Genomic DNA, 24,943 nt, shown 5'->3' on the forward strand with positions numbered 1-24,943 from the left:
TAGGTGCAAAAAAAAAAAAAAAACTGGCGCAAAAATGAATTTACACATATTTTCAAAGCAGCAAAAGAGACCTTTGAAAATGTGAGGAGAAAAAAAAAAGGTGTCAATATCATCGCTGGAACTGAAATTACAGTAGTTTTTGAGAATCTCCCCCAGAATGTCTAGGTTTAAAAAATATGTAATTTTGCTTAACAATCTGTCCCCTTACCTCTATATCAGTGTTTACCGACCAGAATGCCTCTCCAAGTGTTGCAAAATTTGGCATGCTGGGAGTTGCAGTTTTGCTGGAGGCACCCTAGTAGGAGAAATTAGTGTGCGACATGGGTATGGAGCAGAGCTGAATGTTGGATTATATGTAAGCATGAATGAGAACTCTGCTACATACACACAATCACACACACCCAGCTCTGCTACATACACACAATCACACACCCAGCTCTGCTACATACACACAATGACACACCCAGCTCTGCTACATACACACACACACCCAGCTCTGCTACATACACACACACACCCAGCTCTGCTACATACACACACACACACCCAGCTCTGCTACATACACACACACACCCAGCTCTGCTACATACACACGCACCCAGCTCTGCTACATACACACGCACCCAGCTCTGCTACATATACACGCACCCAGCTCTGCTACATATACACGCACCCAGCTCTGCTACATATACACGCACCCAGCCCTGCTACATACACACGCACCCAGCCGTGCTACATACACACACACCCAGCTCTGCTACATACACACACACCCAGCTCTGCTACATACACACACACCCAGCTCTGCTACATACACACACACCCAGCTCTGCTACATACACACACACCCAGCTCTGCTACATACACTCACGCAATCAACTCTGCTACATATACACACACACTAGACTCTGCTACATACACAGACTCAGCTCTGCTACATACACACACACACACAGCTCTGCTACATACACACACACACAGCTCTGCTACATACACACACACCCAGCTCTGCTACATACACACACACCCAGCTCTGCTACATACACACACACCCAGCTCTGCTACATACACACACACCCAGCTCTGCTACATACACACACACCCAGCTCTGCTACATACACACACACCCAGCTCTGCTACATACACACACACCCAGCTCTGCTACATACACACACACCCAGCTCTGCTACATACACACACACCCAGCTCTGCTACATACACACTCACGCAATCAACTCTGCTACATATACACACACACTAGGCTCTGCTACATACACAGACTCAGCTCTGCTACATACACACACACACACACACAGCTCTGCTACATACACACACACCCCTGCCTGCTACATATACACACACCCCTGCCTGCTACATATACACACACCCCTGCCTGCTACATATACACACACCCAGCTCTGCTACATATACACACACCCAGCTCTGCTACATATACACACACCCAGCTCTGCTACATATACACACACCCAGCTCTGCTACATATACACACACCCAGCTCTGCTACATATACACACACCCAGCTCTGCTACATATACACACACCCAGCTCTGCTACATATACACACACCCAGCTCTGCTACATATACACACACCCAGCTCTGCTACATATACACACACCCAGCTCTGCTACATATACACACACCCAGCTCTGCTACATATACACACACCCAGCTCTGCTACATATACACACACCCAGCTCTGCTACATATACACACACCCAGCTCTGCTACATATACACACACCCAGCTCTGCTACATATACACACACCCAGCTCTGCTACATATACACACACCCAGCTCTGCTACATATACACACACCCAGCTCTGCTACATATACACACACCCAGCTCTGCTACATATACACACACCCAGCTCTGCTACATATACACACACCCAGCTCTGCTACATATACACACACCCAGCTCTGCTACATACACACACCCACGCAATCAACTCTGCTACAAACACACACTCACGCAATCAACTCTGCTTCATACACACACTCACGCAATCAACTCTGCTACATATACACACACTCAGCTCTGCTACATATACACACACACTCAGCTCTGCTACATATACACACACACAGCTCTGCTACATACACTGACTCAGCTCGGCTACATACACTGACTCAGCTCGGCTACATACACTGACTCAGCTCTGCTACATACACACACACACTCAGCTCTGCTACTTATACACACACACTCACCTCTGCTACATACACACATTCACACTCCGCTCTGCTACATACACACATTCACACTCAGCTCTACTACATACATTCACTCACTCAGCTCTGCTACATATATATACACACACACACACACAACTCTGCTACATATACACACACACAGCTCTGCTACATACACACAACACACTCAACTCTGCTACATACAAACACACACACTCAACTCTGCTGCATACACACTCAGCTCTGCTACATACACACTCAGCTCTGCTACATACACAAACTCACACACTCAACTCTGCTACACACACACACACTCGCTACACACACAAACTCACACTCAACTCTACTGCATACACACACTCAGCTCTGCTACACACACACACTCAACTCTGCTACATATATATACACACACACTCAGCTCTGCTACACACACACACAGCTCTGCTACACACACACACAGCTCTGCTACACACACACACAGCTCTGCTACACACACACACACACACACACACACACACTCAACTCTGCTGCATACACACAATCACACATAAACATAGACCTAACAGCTGTACCTCCTTCTCCCTCTCTGCACATACAGTGGTATATTCTTAGCTGTACGGTCACCATGCTTACACTACACAGATGCAATCTACTGCTCTCATCAAGAAGAGCAGGGAGTTTGAATTTTACACAGTTGGAAGTATGAACTGTGCCCGGAACCCGCACTATAACCCGGTGTATTATCCCGATGTATGGGGTTAGACTGTGGGTGAAGGGTGATCACAAGCGGTCCATAAACATTGCATTGTTTTTAAAAGGTATATGGAAAGGTTTTAATTATCCCAGAGATAATCTGACTGGTGACAGAACCATAGTAATCTCCTTGGAATTGATGATTTAGAGCATCTTGCTACGTGCAGTCCAAGATGGCTTACATTTGCATTTAAAATATGGTCATTGCGCAAGATTTCTGCGGGTAAATGAAATGTATGCAGTTAATAAATTTGTGTGTACTAAATATGTGCCTCCAAGGTACACCGAAATCCACACATCTGGAGGAAATGCTCCACCAGAATGTTCGCAAAAGAAGATGCAAAAAAAAAAAAAACAGCTTGCGCAAAAATTGGTGCAAAAATGTAAACACAAAACTGGGGTAAAATCTTTGATACATGTCCCTCATAGAGCACAGTAGTAGCAATCAGGAAGCATGGGATGTTGGCGCTGAGTGTTATTGACCCAGAACTCCAGGCTTTCTGTCAGCTAGGCTGGTTTCCATGGTCCTTGAGCAGTGCTGCAGAAGAGAAGGAGAGATCACTGCTACAGTGGAGCTAGGTAAGAATGTTACAGTGGCTGCTTAGCAGTCACTAGGACTCACAGAGTCATTGGGGACAACCTGAATGTGGTGAACCAGCTGAAGTATCAGAAAGTTCTTGGACCCTTTAAGGACTGTTCAGAAACTTTCCAATTCATTGTTATTTGACCAATCATAACAGTAGCCCGTAAACCCATGAACAAGATAGCTATCATTACAAGTTTCTCCATTTTTTTGATTCAGTCAGTTTGTGTTTTTCAAAGCAGGAGGAGAGGAGAGAGAATGGCTGTACTAGTGATTCATAGACTATACAATCCAATGGATAACATCCTTTATTTTCCAAAACCACATACTGTACGCACATAGCATGAAGGGATGAATGAATAATAGCTTGACACTCTGGGTTACTGAGGAGCATAATATTTTCTTCATAATATGACAGAATGTTTAAAAAATGAGAAACTTCTCCAGACACAGTGTTCCATAGTTTTACTGAAAAGATTTCATGTCCAAGTATAAGATATGAACAACAAGAAAAAAAAAGTGGTTTCAAATGGCCGGAAATGCTCAACCCCAAATGCAGTTGTGCATGTATGCTGGAGGAGCAGATCCTGCGCTTGTGGTCTGTTACTCGGGCGATCCCCAGCATAAAATGCATACAATGGGGGATGCCCGCAGCAGACTACAAGTGCCACAATGGCATCCTACACCAGATGAAAAGTGTGGATGTGTAACATATAGAATAATACATAAATTAAGTTGCACTACAGTGATAGATGTAAACAGTAACATATGACTAACCCTCAAAAAGATGTTAAAATTGAGACATTGGCCAGTCTTTATATGAAGGACATACCAGAGCCCGCACACCAACGCCAAGGTTTCTCAAGCTGCATGGGACCTAACACTAAACCTACCAGTGCCGTATGGGCAATACCAGGGGTCAGTGGGCAATTACAGCAGCATTAGGTCCGACTCACAGTTCACTCCAGTGTGGCTGGGCACACATACAGTGGGAGGAGGCTATGAGTGATTAAGATGCATTAGATTTGGAGTTTATACACCTCCAAGTACAAGATTTGAACAAGAAAATAAATGTAGTTTCAAATGGCAGAAAATGCTCAACCCCAAATGCAGTTGTGCATTTATGCTGCTCTTCTTGTTGTTCATATCTTGTACTTGGAGGTGCATAAACTCCAAATCTAATGCGCCCTAATCACTATTATAGGCAGCATAAAGGTGCACCTGTGAGGCCGGCAACATATCAGCCTACTTGAGTGGGGCTCATAGCCTTCCTCCCTCCTCTGCACAAATTCCGTTCAGCAGAGATGGCTGAACGGAATTTTGAAATTCCGCTGAAATACTGGCGGAATTTCTGTGTTTTCAGAACAGAGTTTGGCCAAAATTCAAACCCCATTGACTTCAATAGAATTCGCAAGACATAAGACAAATGTTATATTTTTGTGTGAAGCGGAATTTCCGTGGCAGAATGCCGCCAACTGAAATTCCGCTGTGTGAACAGGACAGCGGATTCTCATTGAAGTGAATGTACAGTAAATTGCAACTGAATTTTTGGCAGAATTCCACCATCGGAACATAGCCTTATCACAGACAGGATTACAATAAAGGTTGACAAGATAAGTTCAAATTTAGTTAGTATGCTTTACATTGTAAGATAACAAAAGAACCACAACAATATTGCATGTCCTTGATAGGTGATCAAATGTGCAGATTACACTTTTGTAGTTGCGTATAAAACTATATACACATACCACATTCTATGCCCCCTACCATATTACATCTATTGTAATGCATTTAGGCATCATATTACAATATATAAGTACAGTTAACTCCGCTAAGACCAAATTATGTGCCATACGTCCAAGGCCGTAAATGTAGTCCTTCTTACAATACGTTCAAACAGTGTTTCCCAACCAGTGTGCATCCAGCTGTTGCAAAACCTGCAACAGTTGGAGGCACAATGGTTGAAAAACATTAAAACCTCATAAATGCTGGAAGGTGTTCAAACTCCTTATTTCATGCTGTCCATACGAAACACTTTTGGTCAGGAGCACAGCAGAAAAATAACTATTTGCGTCGGCCAAGGCCGGATTATACAGTTTCAGTAAGAAGTTACAGTGATGCTCGCAGCAGGGAGAAGCCCTGCATTCAGACTGTCAATCAAGCCGGATTGGTGGAGCATGGTGGCATGACTGTGACTACCAACATTGAAACTGTTCTTCTAACCTGTCAGGACATGGGGCGTGAGAGATCAAATCAATAGTCTCATTAGAATGAGTAATGAAAGGGACAAACATAACCTGCAAGTGTCTGTTGGCCGATCACATGGTCCAGGGCAGGGCAAAAACAGAGGTGAGATCTTGCTTATTAAAGCACCAGTAAATAGACTACGCAGCACTGTACACTGTGAAGGTGGCTATTGGGCTGCAAAATAACATTTATCCTGGTAGTGCCTCCAGGTCACTATCACTGAGATTCAAAACACGTCGGCATATGTATCTGCCTCTGCAGCGTACATATGGATATTAATAAAGAAGCACACACATATTTACCTGCTGCTGTTGGATGATTTTCTCTGTTGCTGTACTCTGGCTCTCTGTACTTCCATTTTTTAATTTTTTTATTTTACTGTAGAGTTCTTCTGCCGATTAGATTTTACTACTTATTTAACAAGTAAATTAATTTGTATAACTTGCGCCTCATGTAAAGCACACATTTTTTTCTAGATATGTCACTAATTTGATTCTTTGTTGTCATTACGTAACCAAAAATAGAACATTGTTCATTACCTGAACCCATCAAACAAAATGTTCTGGAAATTAAAATGAAGTATAAGAATACAGAAGCTTTTCTGAAAACAGGAGAAACAAGAGTATTACTTTTTTTGACTATGAAGTAAGAACAGTTAAGTGAAGGTATGTGAAGTGAGCTAAGGTCAGTCATTTATCATATAATCTGATCTCTTCAAGCAAACTGATCTGACTGGATCATTTGGTCCAGCTTTAGATCTCTGACACAAAACCTGAAGTCTGATATGGGATAAACCTATCCGTTGAGACACTTTACATAATAATCCGATTCTGACGGGTGGCCAAGTAGTTCACTTTAAAGAGAAAGGAGGGTAAATGGTGTATTAAGTGATTTACATGCAAGCGGTCTTAGCTCATTGTAAGTACAGAAAAGGATGAAATGTAAATTTAGCATCTTTCATTCTTTTTGATGTTACAGTATTTTTCAGTGTTTGAACTATAGAAAAAAAATGTAAATGTTCTTACTGTCATCTGGGAACTGTTGATAAGATTGTTAATATTTTGTGTCGGTTTCAGTTGTTTACGTGATTTTATTCTATGAATAAAGCTTTGGTCTAGTTAATACATTAAGGTTTCCCCAATGAAGCATGTTTATAGTAGGAAGCCAATTAGAATGTTTCCATGATTAAAAATGGCCTACTAAATCCTACATGAGTATGAAGGGAAAGAAATTAATTTTATTTTATGGTAATGTCATTACATCTTTATTTAAAGGACATCTGCAGCCTAAATACACTTATCCCCTATCCTGTGGATAGGTGATAAGTGTTTGATCGTGGTGGGCCGACTGCTGGGACACCCCACGATCTCCTGAATGGGGCCCCAGCATTGCCGCTCTATTCTGCGGCTAATGCGCGTAGGTACGCCCCATCCCCTTACAGCTCTATGGGGGAGGCGGGGATGCACGCCGTGGCCCCGTACAGGAGATCGCAGGGGGGGGGGTCCCAGCCTGTACACCCGTCAATCAATCAGCTGGAACCCCGTGCAATTCAGATCAGCGATTTGAGGCGATTCCAGCTGATCGGGTCTCTGATCACCCGATAGCCCGGAAAATAGGGATGATCGGAGCTGTCAGAGACAACCCCGATCATCCTAAAGGATAGGAGCGAGGTGGCAGGGGTGCCACCTCCTCCTATCCCCTGCCATTGGTCGGTTAGGACTGACCGACCAATGGCAGTTGGGGGCGGGGGGTTAAAATTGAAATCCCCGCTCTTCCCACCCCTGGATGTCGGGGCAGAGCGGGGGCAAGAGGGCGGCAGGTGCCGGAGCGGCGAGGGACGGGATCAGAGGCAGTAAGGAGGCGGCAGCAGCGGTGGAGGCAACAGTGAAGATCAGTGGTAAGTGATCTTCACTGCTGCCTTCTAGGAGTTGCCAAACTACAACTCCCAGCACGCCCAGACAGCCGAAGGCATGCTGGGAGTTGTAGTTTTGCAACATCTGGAGGGCCACAGTTTGGAGACCACTGTGCAAACTGTGTCCAAACTGTGTGTAAACTAAATATAGCAACGAAAGACCCAAAAGAATTAGAATTCGGGCTGTGTGTCCCTGCTGCTGCTTGTATTATAAAACACTGGTTTCCTCCATCTTTAGCTTGTAATTCATAGTTTTCCCAGTATAAGCACAGAAGGATACCAGTTTCCATTTTCCTCTAAAGGAAAATCAGTGTGTTTAAAAGCCCCATCCAATAGTCATATAACAGATATTATGTCCAGGAATCATAATGCCATTAAAAAAACATCTTCATAAAGATAATTTGTTCTTCGCCTGGTGTCACTGACATAAGACCTGTCTAAACAGCTGAAAGTACCACTATGGACTATAACATGTATGGCTGTGTCTTCAAAACAACTATTCCCCAGACAATTGTTTGTATCAACCTACTTTAGTCCAACATGAGCCAATTTCATATGATTGTGATATGGACTATGAAAGACGAAGGTCCTGGCCTGACCATGGGTCTAATGACCCAAACCGGGAAAAATTATACTTAACATATCAATCATTGGATCCATAGTTGGGCTTGGACAAGTGTTCCTCATATTGATGCACAAATGTGTCCTCCCAAGTTCAGTTTTAGACAAGCATCATACGATCGATCACCAGCTGAGGGTGTCGACAAGTGTTCTCTGGCTGAGCAGCAGCAAGATATAAAACTCTATGTAGACCTTTCTTATGAATGACAGTATTTCTTAAAAAGTACCTGATTCCTCTGCACAACCATAGGACACATTCAGAGCTGCAAGGGACAGATTCCAGATCAGCTTTAATATGAAATATTTATAGTGTATTTGATTTGTTTTGTAAAGCATACAAACAGAGTCCTGAAAGGTGTTTGCTTTGTCAATAGTGTTGTTTTTTTCTCCACAACACAAGTCTATTTTTAAAGTGGGATTGGTCACATGCAGTTATCTGAGAATACACAAAATGGCAGTATTGTCTTTCAAGGTTATACCAGAGTGAGCATCACAATAATATCTGGTCATAGAATAAACAATCATTCTTACACTTCAAACATCTTCCTAAAGACAAACGAACAATATTCAAAGAAATTACAGAAAATTATAGAAAAATTTTGATTCAGCTCCTACTTCCCACTTTCAGCATCTTTCTAAATATAATAAACCTTACTTATTAAAAGGGTTTGTCCAAGTATACTCTTCTGCCTGATAGAACATGTCAGTTGTCAGATTTGGCAGGAAATATGCCAGAACAGATACCAACAAAACGTCAGTATAGATTAATTTCATAATATATCCATATGGAGGGAGTTCTTCCTTTCTGGCTTGATTTTGAGTTTCACAATGTTTTTATTGAATTTTATAAACATAAGAAATGTAACATATAACATATTATGACATCAGATGTGTCAGAGTTTACATATGAACATGCATAACAACCTTGACTGGTGGAGCATAATTGTTCATCCAAACAGTGTCATGCATATTCACAAAGGATCTATCAGGTCCAAAGGGACCTTAATTGAAATTTGAGAGCAAGAAAATAACAATAAGAAGGAAAACAATAAAACAATAAAATAGTGAGTCTCCATAACTTCTACAAAATCAATCAAAATTGCTGAATCAGGCAGTTGTCTGGTATTTGGTAGAATTCAGAATCGAGGTGTCACAAGGGTGTCACAAGGGTCAGCCGTCTTATACACTCGAAGAACCGCTCTTTTGTGTGTAGTAAGCTAAATTGTATCATAACTTAGTTTAGATAGTAAGGGTCTATGGGGGCTTGATGGCTGATAGAATTCTAGCTACATGCAACCACCACTAGAGGAAGCCATTTTACTTGATGGAGACTATATAACTGTGCATGCAATAGTCTCCACTTGATGGCGGAAGCTATGACTGTGACAATGGTTTGCTCCGGTCACACAGTAGATGTTCTGCCCCTATGGCTGGTAACCCATCAAATTTGTATATTTTCTGCTGAGTAGCAGTAAACAAGTACAATTTCTTTCTTCTAAATACTGCATAGAAATGCTGGCATAAATAGTAAAACCTTACAAAAAAAAAAAAAAAAAAAAAAAAAAAAATCTATCTGTCTTAGCATTAGTGGCTGGTCTCCCAAAGCATCAGGGTACTCTGAAACAACAAGCAATGGGGAAATGTATAGATGTGACGGGGTATCACACTTCTTGTTGTTATTATAATTTTAGAATTCGCAGAAACCCTGTATGCTGGACTATTAGACTTTTGGGCTTAGATGATCTTGTATATATACCGCATCAAGTTAACCCCTTAAGGACACAGCCCATTTTCACCTCTAGGACGCAGCCCTTTTTTGCACATCTGACCACTGTCACTTTAAACATTAATAACTCTGGAATGCTTTCATTCTGATTCCGAGATTGTTTTTTCGTGACATATTCTACTTTAACATAGTGGTAAATTTTTGTGGTAACTTGCATCCTTTCTTGGTGAAAAATCCCAAAATTTGATGAAAAAATTGAAAATTTTGCATTTTTCTAACTTTGAAGCTCTCTGCTTGTAAGGAAAATGGATATTACAAATATTTTTTTGGGGGGATTCACATATACAATATGTCTACTTTATATTTTCATCATAAAATTGACAAGTGTTTACTTTTGGAAGACACCAGAGGGCTTCAAAGTTCAGCAGCAATTTTACAATTTTTCACAAAATTTTCAAACTCGCTATTTTTCATGGACCAGTTCAGGTTTGAAGTGGATTTGAAGGGTCTTCATATTAGAAATACCCCATAAATGACCCCATTACAAAAACTGCACCCCCCAAAGTATTGAAAATGACATTCAGTAAGTGTTTTAACCCTTTAGGTGTTTCACAGGAAAAGCAGCAAAGTGAAGGAGAAAATTCAAAATCTTCATCTTTTACACTTGCATGTTTTTGTAGACCCAATTTTTGAATTTTTACAAGGGGTAAAAGGATAAAATTTATACTTGAATTTGTAGCCCAATTTCTCTCGAGTAAGCACATACCTCATATGTCTATGTAAATTGTTCGGCGGGCGCAGTAGAGGGCTCAGAAGCGAAGGAGCGACAAGGGGATTTTGGAGAGTACGTTTTTCTGAAATGGTTTTTTGGGGGCATCTTGCATTTAGGAAGCCCCTATGGTGCCAAAACAGCAAAAAAAAAAAAAAAAAAACATGGCATACCATTTTGGAAACTAGACCCCTTGAGGAACGTAACAAGGAATTAAGTGAGCCTTAATACCCCACAGGTGTTTCATGACTTTTGCATATGTAAAAAAAAATAATAATTTTTTTTTTACCAAAAATGCTTGGTTTAGCAAAAATTTTACATTTTTAAAAAAGGTAATAGCAGAAAATACCCCCCAAAATTTGAAGCCCAATTTCTCCCGATTCAGAAAACACCCAATATGGGGATGAAAAGTGCTCTGCTGGCGCACTACAGGTCTCAGAAGAGAAGGAGTCACATTTGGCTTTTTGGAAGCAAATTTTGCTCTGGGGGCATGCCGCATTTAGGAAGCACCTATGGTGCCAGGACAGAAAAAAAAAAACACATGGCATACCATTTTGGAAACTAGACCCCTTGGGGAACGTAACAAGGGGTAAAGTGAACCTTAATACCCCACAGGTGTTTCACGACTTTTGCATATGTAAAAAAATAATAATTTTTTTTACACTAAAATGCTTGTTTTCCCCCAAATTTTACATTTTTACAAGGGATAATAGCAGAAAATACCCCCCAAAATTTGTAACCCCATCTCTTCTGAGTATGGAAATACCCAATAAGTGGACGTGAAGTGCACTGGGGGCGAACTACAATGCTCAGAAGAGAAGGAGCATCATTGAGCTTTTGGAGAGAGAATTTGGCCATGTGCATTTCCAAAGCCCCCCCGTGGTGCCAGAACAGTGGACCCCCCCTACATGTGACCCCATTTTTAAAACTACACCCCTCACGGAAGGTAATAAGGGGTGCAGGGAGAATTTACACCCCACTGGCATTTGACGGATCTTTGGAACAGTGGGCTGTGCAAATTAAAAATTTTATTTTTCATTTTCACAGACCCCTGTTTCAAAGATCTGTCAGACACCTGTGGGGTGTAAATGCTCACTGTACCCCTTGTTACATTCCGTGAGGGGTCACATGTGGGTATTTATTGTTTTGCACTTATGTCAGAACCGCTGTAAAATCAGCCACCCCTGTGCAAATCACCAATTTAGACCTCAAATTTATATGGTGCACTCTCCCTTCTGAGCCTTGATGTGCGTCCCCAGAACACTTTGCGCCCACATATGGGGTATCTCCGTCCTCAGGAGAAATTGCGTTACAAATTTTGGAGGCTTTTTTTCTTTTACCGCTTGTGAAATTTTAAAGTATGGGGCAACACCAGTATGTTAGTGTACAAAAATGTTTTTTTTTTACACTAACATGCTGGTGTAGACCCCAACTTTACCTTTTCATAAGGGGTAAAAGGAGAAAAAGCCCCCCAAAATTTGTTAGGCAATTTCTCCCGAGTACGGCGATACCCCATATGTGGCCCTAAACTGTTGCCTTGAAATACGACAGGGCTCCAAAGTGAGAGCGCCATGTGCATTTGAGGCCTAAATTAGGGATTTGCATAAGGGTGGACATAGGGGTATTCTACACCAGTGATTCTCAAACAGGGTGCCTCCAGCTGTTGCTAAACTCCCAGCATGCTTGGACAGTCAATGGCTGTCCGGAAATGCTGGGAGTTTTTGTTTTGCAACAGCTGGAGGCTCCGTTTTGGAAACACTGCTGTAGGATACGTTTTTCATTTTTATTGGGGGGGAAGGGGTGGTGGGGGAGGCAGTGTACGTGTGTATATGTAGTGTTTTACTCTTTATTTTATGTTAGTGTAGTGTTTTTAGGTTACATTCACACTGACGGCGGATTACACTGAGTCTCCCGCTAGGAGTTTGAGCTGCGGCTGCTGCAGCTCAAACTTGAAGCAGGGAACTCACTGTAATCCACCGCCAGTGTGAATGTAACCTGTACATTCACATGGGAGGGGGAGGGCAAAACTACAACTCCCAGCATGCACTGACAGAAAGTAGATGCTGGGAGTTGTAGTTTTGCAACAGCTGGAGGCACACTGGTTGGAAAATACTGAGTTAGGTAATAGAACCTATTACCTAACTCGGTATTTCCCAACCAGTGTGCCTCCAGCTGTTGCAGAACTACAACTCTCAGCATGTACTGATTGCCAAAGGGAATGCTGGGAGATGTAGTTATGCAACAGCTGGAGGCACGCAAGTACAACTCCCAGCATGCCGAGACAGCCATTTGCTGTTCCTGAATGCTGGGAGTTGTAGTTTTGCAAGATTTAGAGGGGTTCAGTATGGAGATCACTGACAGTGGTCTCTAAACTGTGGCCCTCCAGATGTTGCAAAACTACAAATCTCAGCATGCTAAGACAGCAAACTGCTGTCTGGGCATGCTGGGAGTTGTAGTTTTGTAACATCTGGAGGGCTACAGTTTAGAAACCACTGTCAGTGATCTCTAGCCCGAACCCCTCTAAATCTTGCAAAACTACAACTCCCAGCATGCCAACACAGCAAACAGCTGTCAAGGTATGGTGGGAGTTGTAGTTTTGCAACATCTGGAGGGCGACAGTTTAGAGACCACTCTCTAAACTGTCGCCCTGCAGATGTTGCTAGGCAACAGACTCCCGGACACGCGGCGTCATACTCACCTCCACCGCTGCCGTGATCACAGCCGCCGGGTAAGTGACCGCCGCTGCCACCGCCGCTACTACTACACGGTTCCCCCCGCTGTGCCCGGACACCGATGGGTGGGCATAGCGGAGGGAAACCGAACTTTAACCCCCCCGCCCCCAGTCTGCTATTGGTCGGTCGCTCGGCCGATCAATAGCCGGGATAGGAGGGGTGGCAACCCTGCCACCACACTCCTATCTCTTCAAGGGGGATCGAGGGTGTCTTGGACACCCTCGATCACCCTTATTTTATCGCGGAGCCGCAATCCCCCTGCAAACACCATAGATGCCGTGATCAGAACTGATCACGGCATCTATGGGGTTAATGCTGCCGGGACCTGCGCGATCGCGGCCCCGGCAGCTGCGGTGGGACTCCGGCTGTGATTGACAGCTGAGTCCCACCCGCAATCTCCTGCGTTGCTCGCGGCAGAGCAGGAGATCGCTTGGACGTATGCATACGTCCATTTGCGCGAACGTGTAGTTCGCCTGGACGTATGCATACGTCCAATAGCGGGAAGGGGTTAAAAGGGGTTCTCCGGTGGAAATTTTTTTTTTTTTATTTTTTTTTTAAATCAACTGGTGCCAGAAAGTTAAACGGATTTGTAAATTACTTCTATTTAAAAATCTTAATCCTTCCAGTACTTATTAGCTGCTGAATACTACAGAGGGAATTATTTTCTTTTTGCAACACAGTGCTCTCTGCTGACATCTCTGTCCAATTTAGAAACTGTCCAGAGCAGCATATGTTTGCTATGGGGATTTTCTCCTACTCTGGACAGTTCTTAAAATGGACAGAGATGTCAGCAGAGAGCTCTGTGTTCCAAAAAGAAAAGAATTTCCTCTGTAGTATTCAGCAGCTAATAAGTACTGGATAGATTAATGTTTTTTAATAGAAGTAATTTACAAATCTGTAAAAAAAACTGGGAAAGTGCAACTCACAATTAACTAGCCGAGGTAAGAGGGCTGTGCACCTACACCTGGTGTTTTGAATAAGAAAGACAAAATTAAAAGCTAGCCCCAACCGGACCGCACCTGCTTCTCCGCTTGGTTACCATCTACGGCGAAACATCAGAAAACGGCTACCTTTCCAGCTGGTCTGTGGCAGGCAGACCGCCTCTAAGACGCGTGCCAGCGTCCGGTACCATTCCATCTGTGTGGACTCCGCATTATAACTCAAGGTGACCTTTTATCGGAACCTATTGCAGGCTGGTAATTATAATACATCAATTATACTTATACCATTTTGAAATCTATACCATTTATGGGACTTGAACTCATTTTCGGACTATCGGAGGCCGAACTACTAAAAGCGACATCGCATTGTTAAAAATTTCTAAATAACAGCTACCGGTGGTTGTTGATTTTGTTATTTTATTTAGTGTTTTTATACCTTAATTCCCTCGGCACAAGGGCCCTGTGCTCTGAGGATTTATTGTTTAAAGATTTTTCATGTATTTTAGATTGTGTAATAAATTTGCACTTTTCATATTATAATTGAAGCACGATCCAGTCATTACTATTACTATTACATCATTGTATCAGGCAACTGATGCTAGTCTAGAGGGGCCGGCTATCTTTTAATTTTGTCTAATTTACAAATCTGTTTAACTTTCAGGCACCAGTGGATTTAAAAAAAAAAAAAAAAGTTTTCCACCGGAGTGCCCCTTTAACACAGTCTCCTGGTGTTTGTTTTGGACAGTTTGTATAGTAAATTATGTGGTTACATAGACCATACCCTGCAACCTTGTCCACAACATAATGGCCTAATCTGACCATCCCTTTGACCTAGATCATGGTTAACCAATTAAGGTAATGTGGAGATTCTCTAAAGCAGCTCTTATACTAATTAAATTATTCAATAAGAACAAACCAGTGGCTTTGTACACTGCTTCAGTTCTGGAGTTTAGGGACATAGTAGAAAGTATTTACTTGGCAATACAGGCAATAAGACTTTCTGAAATCTATGACCAACCTTTGCCTTTAAAGAGCACACAATTTATGGCACAGCATTTTGGTAATGGTTTAGTAGTTTTATTTATTTATTTTTTTTTGGGGGGGGGGGGATCAAAAGGGTCTATAGTAAAATACAAATTAGTAAATCACTAAATGCTTTTGTTTGTAATGTCCTTCGTGTGATTTTTGCCCAACTTTTTGTGTTTTAAATTCTTTAGGATATTGCCCACACTAAACCCAATACACTGGGTGTGTAGGGGAACAGCATTAAAACAAGGGCTCACTTACATAAAATGGGCTAGTGAACTGAAAGTTCTGCCTCCCGGTATCTGCATTGCTACATCGCTTCTGTGCCCAGTGATATGCCTGCCCATCTGATAAATATTCTAATTTCTTTACTCTCACGTCCTAGTGACTTTGAGAGCCTGCGGGCTACAAGCGCTTGTGGGCACATGAGTGCTCTACTCTTGTAGCAGAGTGCTGGCACCACACATGTGTAGGCTCTCATGACACTAGGATGTAAGAGAGACTAAATCAGAATATTCATCAGATGGGCGGGCATAACGCTGCGTATAGGGTAGTCAGGGGAGCTTGGCAAGTTGCCTCCCTGCCCCCATTGCACACAAGCGTGGCAGCAATGCAGATAATGGGAGGCAGAACTTTTAATCCACTGCACAAATTGCGTACACCTTGTTATAATGCGGGTTACCCTAACTATAACCCAATGCACTGGCTTTAGTGCCGGTGAACAGTTTTCCTTTAATAAAAAGTAAAAAGGAGGCCTTACAAGGAAATTCAGGTTAGTTGGTAGTTTTTAAGACTACAAGGATTGGCTAATAAAAGGAACTGCACAAGATTGCTTTATTAAAACCAGAACATGGATCTAGGTGTAGACCTAATGTGGGGAGAATAGCAGACCAATTAATGTACAGTACATGAAAATGCCCCAACTCTCACCAAAGAGCAGATCTTGGAGGCAAAAAAAAGGTCTAAGCATGCTGGATTTCTAAATTTAATAAAGCCTCTGGAATACCAATAGCAACAGTTCAAGAATTAAAGGGGTACTCAGGTGGAAAACTTTTTTTTCTTAAAGGAGTAGTCCAGTGGTGATTCAGTGGTGAGCAACTTATCCCCTATCCTAAGGATAGGGGATAAGTTGCAGATCGCGGGGGGTCCGACCGCTGGGGCCCCCTGCTATCTCCTGTACGGAGCCCCGACAGCCCGCGGGAAGGGGGCGTGTCGACCTCCGCACGAGGCGGCGGCCGACACGCCCCCTCAATACAACTCTATGGCAGAGCCGAAGCGCTGCCTTCGGCAATCTCCGGCTCTGCCATAGAGATGTATTGAGGGGGCGTGTCGGCCGCCGCCTCGTGCGGGGGTCGACACCCGCTATCTCGGCGGAGAGCCGGGGCCCCGTACAGAGAGATCGCAGGGGGCCCCAGCGGTCAGACCCCCCGCGATCTCAAACTTATCCCCTATCCTTAGGATAGGGGATAAGTTTTTCACCACTGGACTACCCCTTTAAATCAACTGGTGCCAGAAAGTGGAAACAGATTTGTAAATTGCTTCTATTAAAAATTCTTAATCCTTCCAGTACTTATTAGCAGCTGTATACTACAGAGGACCACAGTGCTCTCTGCTGACACCTCTGTCCATGTCAGGAACTGTCCAGAGCAGCATATGTTTGCTATGGGGATTTTCTCCTGCTCTGGACAGTTACTGACATGGACAGAGATGTCATCAGAGAGCACTGTGGTCGTGACAGAAAAGAAATCCCAAAAGAAAAGAATTACCTCTTTAGTATACAGCACTAATAAGTACTGGAAGGATAAACATTTTCTAGAAGTAATTTACAAATCTGTTTAACTTTCTGGCACCAGTTGATTTAAAAAGAAAACAAAAAAAAAAGTTTTCCACCGACATGAAGACATGAATAAATGAATAGTATTAAATGCATGCATCTTGAACAAACACGAACAACTCAGCAGGAGAGAAAAATCTTTGTGATAAATAAAAAAGGTAATGCCATTATGTTGATTTATATGTAAAAGTAGCATAGGTAGAACAAAAACACCATCAGAAATAATGAAAGTTAATTCAAGTTCAATTATTACAATGGAATCAATACTCTGAGGATGCAATGCTTCCTTCTGTTGGAGGAGATGCAGTTACCTCAGAGCACCTTGCAGGATGAAAGTAAGATTTTCTCAAATTTCATTATAGATAAACAAGTCATGTCCGTGGTTTCTGGGATGGAACAACATTAAGTTGTGAAGTTATCCATTTTGGGAAACGTTTTTTTAAAATCGAAATTACTGTGTGAAATTATAATATCTAATCTGTGTAAGATTGCTTTTTTCATTTAGCATTGGAATTTTATAAAGCTGCTGCTACAGAGGTTTGTACATAATACACAAATATGATGGGCATAGTAGACTACACAATTCAGTGGAGTCCAGTAATCACATACAGTCATGGCCGTAAATGTTGGCACCCCTGACATTTTTCAAGAAAAAGAGGTATTTCTCACAGAAAAGGATTGCAGTAACACATGTTTTTCTATACACATGTTTATTACCTTTGTGTGTATTGGAACTAAACCAAAAAATGGGAGGGAAAAAAGCTAATTGGACATTATGTCTGATAAGGAGATCACACGCTCTGCCGATTGGTCTATGAACTTTAAATAATCCATAAGGATTCCTATCTATCCATAAGGATAACATCAAAAGGCATTCTGAAAGTACCAACAGGTGCTGCTGGAACTGATGGGGTTCCCAAGGAAGCAAGACAGAAAATCTCATGTAAAGTATACAAAGGAGTCTACACACTTGTCTGTCCGAAAGTCATAGAGACGGTCATTTACTCGTACAAAGTGCTGCTAATGTCTGCCAAGTGGCTTACAATGCAACAGTACATCTGAGCTTTAAAAGGGCTGAAAGGGAAAACTGCATGTAAAGCTTACTGGCTTAAGCCATTACTTACACAGTGTAAAATGTATGGGCTTATTTTAAACACATATTTCTGGCCCAAATCAGCACAAACATTTCTATTTTTCCCCTCCCTTGTAGAATGACCTCTACACGGGCCACAATGTGTGCTTACAAACCCACTCCATACAAATAATAGGGTTTGGAGTAGGGATCGACCGATATCGGTTTTTTAGGTGCGATACCGATAATCGGTGGAGGTTAGGGCCGATAGCCGATAACTTATACCGATATTCCGGTATGCCTCCCCATCCCCGGTTTTATAATTACCTGTTCCCGGGGCCCAGGGTCCACTCTACATCTGGCTCCGGTGGCGTCCTCCTGAGCTGTCACTGTGCGCACTGACGGTGACGCCACGTCGCGCACATCACGTCACTCGTCATTGCGCACAGTGTAACGCAGGACGCAGCAGCGTGGGCACCGGGAAGAGGTAATTATAAAACCGGGGATGGGGGAGGCAATGGGGCCGGGGCGGTGCGGTGTGCAACGCGGTGGGGGGTGCGACACGGTGTGGCGGGTTGGAGGTCCACTGTGATCTGTCCTTAACTGCAGGTACCTACAGGTACTACTCACAACATGGAGCACACTCTGCCCCATGCTGGGAGCTGTAGTACCTGCATTATTAGACAGATTGCAGTGAGTGTCACTCCTGACACCCGCTGTGATCTTCCTGTATAATGACAAAATGGGGGCCGCTGTGTTTTTAAAGGGAACCTTACAGACAGAACAAGCTGCTGTTGCTGAGGGCAGCACAGTATAGACAGGCATGCCGTTTCCAGCAGTCTGTCGCTTCTTCAAGTATGTACAGTAGTTTAGTCAAACTTACATAGGGCACTGTGAGAGGAGTCCAGCATATTTATTAGGCACCGCTCCCCTGCCCATCTGCTGATGACTGACAGGCTTCACTCTATGCACAGTGAATGGGAGAATCCGGATTAATACGTCAGATTCATCACTTGCCGCAATGGGCATATACTGCAGACTTCAACATGTACTGTGTATCTGCATATGAAAGACTGCTGGAAACAGCATGTCAGCCATCGCACCATGCGGACATGCTGTTTCAAGGTAAAAAGTTTTAACAACCCCTTTATAGTCAAAACCTAGAGAAAATGTAAAGTGAATTCATACCTATTCTTATACACATACCCAGATGTAGCATTTATTTGTCTGAGGACAAATATTGTCTAATTTTGCCTGTAGCAACCAATCACAGCTTAGGCTGCTTTCACACTATGAAAAGTATGCGTTATATAACACCCGTTATAAAATAGCAACAGGAGAGATAGTGCATGCACTATTTCTTCCGTTCAATCTCCCGTCACAAAATAACGGGTTAAAACAGCTATTAGAAAAATTCCATAGACTATTATTGGAATTTCTAACGTATGTTAGGGATTTTCTAATGGCGTTTTAACCCCGCGATCGCCCGCTATTTTATAGTGGGTCCTTTTCATAGTGTGAAAGCAGCCTTAGTTTTCATTCTCAAATTTCTCTGGTAAAATAAAAACTGAGCTGTGATTGGTTGCAATGGGCAAACTAGGTTAAACCGGACAGTTAATTTGGGCACCATCAGTGGTGAATGTTTCATCCTTCAGTCTATGTGCTTCCATCTCTGATGTCCACCATTACCAGCAGGTCTCTGGCTGCAAATAGCAGCCAGGGCCTGCCGTGCATAAAGCGCAGCTCCTATGCTCGCTTCATGTACAGAACTTAACTATCCATCCTGGTATGCAAAGTACCAGAACATCAGGACGTACATTTACGTCCAATGTTGAAGGGGTTAAAAGGAAACTGAGGTTATAGTGAAGGTTAACCGGATTAAAATCATGTATTATTCACCAGGATAGCAGCCGTTTTGGAGATATACAATGTATTAGCCTCCATTGCCAATATGTTAATCACCGGCTTTTGCACTGTATATCTCCAGAAAGGCGGCAACGATTCGGGTAAGTAATACATGATTTTACCCTGGCTTTAGCCCTATGTATTGGGTTTAGTGCTGTCAGTTTCCCTTTAACATGTGTGGATTCGACAGAATGCAATGTGAAAAATATTTTCATTTTATAGGCCATAAAATGGCAAAAAATTGTGCGTGCACATAGCCTAAAAACATATAAAAAAAATAAATAAATAAAAATCGTTCCCAGTTTTGCTACAGCAAATACTGCTTGTTCTCATTGAGTTTATGTGATGAAAGCGCAAAAATAATGCAAGGACAAAACTGTGCATATATGCCTAATGTAAGCTAAAAGAAAAGACAACACCAACATTAACTGTGATACAAAATGAATTCCCTCCTCTCTACTATCATCTTGTTTTAGTCACACCGATGACTACGTGGAAATACCCCATTCTGCCAAGGTGATGCCATTTCAGACAAAAAATAGAATATGAAAAAAAAAGGACCCTTAAAGAGAATGGAAACTTTTGATCAGAATAAAAATAGATCATGAGCAAATACAGTCCTGGAACAAGCTGCAATGGGCCGATGAAACAGATAAAACCAGCCGAAGATAAGTTGGAATGCAGCACATGTAGTGGAAAGAATGCAATTTAGACAGCTATAGCATATAAACACTGCATCTAAAAGGGTATCTAAATGAGAATTCCTTTAATGCACCCATGTGCATGTGGCCTTCTAGCAAATTAAATCAACCAGCCAAGGGTATACTTAATAATGCAAAAGTAAATGTTGTAACATTTATTTATCATTACTTTGATCAGAAAATTTGTTTTATGGGAAACCTATTCATCTGCAGAAATGAAAGCATTTGATCTCAGCTATATAAAACTGATCATTGACTGCATGGATTGAATGGGTTGACTTGGAATCAATCTACGGGGCCATATAGCTGTTTTAGGCAAAACTATACAAGTAAAATACAGAATGAAGAATCGGCTAATGGGTTAAACAAATTGCAAACGTTGTAAGTTGCCATTGGTCACCATGCGGTGTTGCCCCCCCCCCCCCTCCGGAGCAGTCACAACTTAATATATGGTCTGATGATACAGCCTGCTACTTTCAAGTGGTGAGCATGCCATGGAAAAGTGTTGGCACGCACAAGGAAGTGAAGTGCCGGTAGGCGAGGTAAATATTAGGCTTTTGGATCCCAGAACAACACCTTTAAAGGGGTATTCCGGGCATGAACATCTTATCCCCTATCGAAAGGATAGGGGATAAGATGTCTGATCGCGGGGGGCGCCGCTGGGACCCCCCGTGATCTCCCTGCAGCAGCCCGCATTCTATGCGTAGCTGCGTCTGCAGTTTCGGAAACCGCCGGGCTTCTGAGACTGAGACGTGACGTCATGCCACGCCCCCTCCATTCATTTCTATGGTAGAGGGCATAACGCCCGCAACGCCCCCTCCCATAGACATGAATGGAGGGGGCGTGGTGTCACGTCCCCGTCTCGGAAGCCCGGTGGTTTCCGAAACTGCAGACGCAGCTACGCATAGAATGCAGGCTGCTGCAGAGAGATCACGGGGGTCCCAGCGGCGGGCCCCCCGCGATCAGACATCTTATCCCCTATCCTTTCGACAGGGGATAAGATGTTTTTGCCCGGAATACCCCTTTAATTATAATAATTCACAGTTAAAAGGGACTGTCCATTCCGGAATTCTCATTGTCCTATACTGTAATAGGATGTTCTGAGCTTACATGGAGGGGCAGTAGAGATAATCTCTTACTCTGCATGACCTGTCTTGAACTGACATAAGTGCCAATTCTGGGGTACTGTAAACATCGCGAATCTGCTGGTCATCAACTAAACAAGATGATCACAAAGAAAACCATGAGGGAGACATACCTTTGTAGCAAGCTGTGACACCGGAGACTGGAGATCAGCTTGAAGCAATTGGTCTTTACTCTAAAAAAAAAAAAAAGAGATATTTAGCCATTATTGAGTTAGCAGATCATTACTAGTACATTGCTTTGGGTCAAGCTGACCAACAGCTCTGACATTATTGGTGTTACCGGCTTAAAAACAAGCCCAAAATAACTACCACTGAAGAGTTTTTTGAAAATACAGATACATCGCCTTACTATTAGATATTAACGTATCATCAACATATAAATGGACATTTAGGGTAGGGTCACACGTGACGTATTTTGCTGCTGTGCATTTTCCTACAAACAGAAGTCAGTAGGTAGCAAAATCAGCTACAGAAAATATGCAGCAAAATACAGCATGTGTAACCCTACCCTGTGACAACATTTTCAGCTTAAATATTAAAATACAGATGGGTATCTATGGTTTGGTTAGAATCATATTAAGGCTTCAAGGAACTTATATCATATCAGACATTGGCTTAGAGGGTCAGTTTTTCTAATAGGTATAACGCTCCACACGCCTATGGACTGCCCGGTGTGGGAAGGTGTCTGCTGCTTATAGTCAGAGGTTTATAGAGCAGAAATTTGATTACATCCACCCAATCCTCATCTGCGAGAGTAGCTGTCAAATGGCCAATGTTCCAATAGTTATTGAAGGCATATGGGCACCGTTACTGCCAATTTTCTTTTCATATACAGGTGACCAATTACTACTTGGCATATTGGGATTATATTTACTATTTGGGTATGTTCACACACTGTATTTCAACCTTATTTAAAGGTGTATTCCGGGCAAAAACATTTATCCCCTATCCAAAGGATAGGGGATAAGATGTCTGATCGCTGGGGGCCCGCTGCTGGGGACGTGACATCTCGCCCCCTCCATTCATGTCTATGCGAGGGGGCGTGTCGACCGTCACGCCCCCTCCCATAGACATGAATGGAGGGGGCGTGGCGTGACATTACATCCCCAGTCCCAGAAACCTGGAGGTTTCCGAAACTGGAGATTCAGCACCCACATAGAATGTCTGAGCATAGAATGGGTCTCAGCAGTGCCCCCCCCCCCCCCCCCCCCCCCCCGATCAGACAACTTATCCCCTATCCTTTGGATAGGGGGATACAATATTTTTGCCCGGAACACCCCTTTAATACTTAAAAGGAGTAGTCCAGTTTAGAAAAATCTAGCCCCATAGTTTGACCTCCCGCAATCCCCTATGAGTGTCAGATTGTGGGGGTTAGACTGCTGGGACCTCCCACGATCTCCTGGCTGAGGCTTTGAATTAAATGGGAAAATGTATCATTTCAGATGTAGTTAAATTTTACAGTTGAAATAATATCCATAAATTTAAGTGTAAGGTACTTTACTTTTGGGCCGTTTTGTTTCAATATTTTTATAATTTTTTTTCTTTTTTTTTTTTTTACTAGGGAATAGATTAAATAAACAGCTAATAAAAATCCTAATTTGAAACAAATTTTTTCTGTAAAATGAGACTATGTTGAGACTCAAAATAGTGTAGCATGCACCATCTTTAACTATATCATGCCAACTGCTATTCGGAGCTATGCCTGGCTAGCAATTTTTATGTACAAATTTTATGAAAATAGATAACATAGGGTGCAATTTGAAATGTATGCCCTTTTTCTCAAAGGTGTAAAGAAAACCTAGAAAAAGTGAAGGCATGTCTTGATAAAGCTGTCATAATCAACTCCATAAAAAGATGTTTCAGTGTGCACCTGGACAATAAAGATGTAAATTCTGTATTTTTCTTTAGCTTGCCAGGAAAACTATTGCACAGTATGCTGCTGAAGACATAAAGGTGGTAAATCCAAACCAAACTATAGAATAGCCAATATTAGATATTCTTAAAAAAGTGTATGACACTTGTATAAGTACAATAACAGACATGTTCACCAGAATTCGGGTTTGTGTAGCAACATGACTAAGCACTACTTCAGGCTAAAAAAGGCCCATTTAATTTACAGGTGAACCTTTAGTTGAAAATGATCATTGAAAGTCCCCTGCAGTACAGGCATGAAACAATGAATAGTATTTGCAATCTGATCCTGACCCCATCCACAAGACAGCCTTAAATTAGCCAACTTTATGTACAAGAGCTTACACATCTTATAGCCAAAGGCACAGAAACTGCAATTGTAGGCTATTAGAAAGGAATTCCCATTACCTGTTTTAGGCAAACCTATACAAGTAAAATACACAATGAAGAATCGGCTAATGGGTTAAACTTTGGCTGTGTCTGACCAACCATAATAATTATTTATACACAATGCAAGACACACATTCCAGGTCAAGAACATTATGATCTCTTACAATCCTGTGTTTCCTACAATAAGCCACGACTGAAGACTTTCAGCTCCAAAACTAGTTTACAGCTACAGATTTGCACAGGTTGTTAAACTGTGTATATGTACAAAACATGCAAATAATTCTATTAATAATTAATAGCACATTTTTATAAAATGTATTTATTTATACAGCACCAACATAATCCACAACACTTTAAAAGTATGGCGTACATGTAGAGACAACCAGACATTACACACGGGGTGAGCTCTGAGTGCTTTATTTCCATGGTCCGATCTGCTTTAATAAATAGTTAGTGCAT

General features: G+C 42.3%; 1 protein-coding gene across 2 annotated transcripts in view; it reads right to left on the bottom strand.

Moving 5' to 3' along the window:
- TDRP (testis development related protein) overlaps positions 1 to 24,943 on the bottom strand; it is a 165,785-nt gene that overhangs the window by 28,963 nt on the left and 111,879 nt on the right. For both annotated transcript variants that reach the window (XM_056565675.1, XM_056565674.1), the window contains exon 3: positions 22,297 to 22,356. In XM_056565675.1, coding sequence (XP_056421650.1) covers positions 22,297 to 22,356 — 60 coding nt within the window. The remainder of the gene's footprint in view (positions 1 to 22,296; positions 22,357 to 24,943) is intronic.

This window comes from Hyla sarda, chromosome 3 (genome assembly GCF_029499605.1).
Source record: "Hyla sarda isolate aHylSar1 chromosome 3, aHylSar1.hap1, whole genome shotgun sequence".
Classification (NCBI taxonomy): domain Eukaryota; kingdom Metazoa; phylum Chordata; class Amphibia; order Anura; family Hylidae; genus Hyla; species Hyla sarda.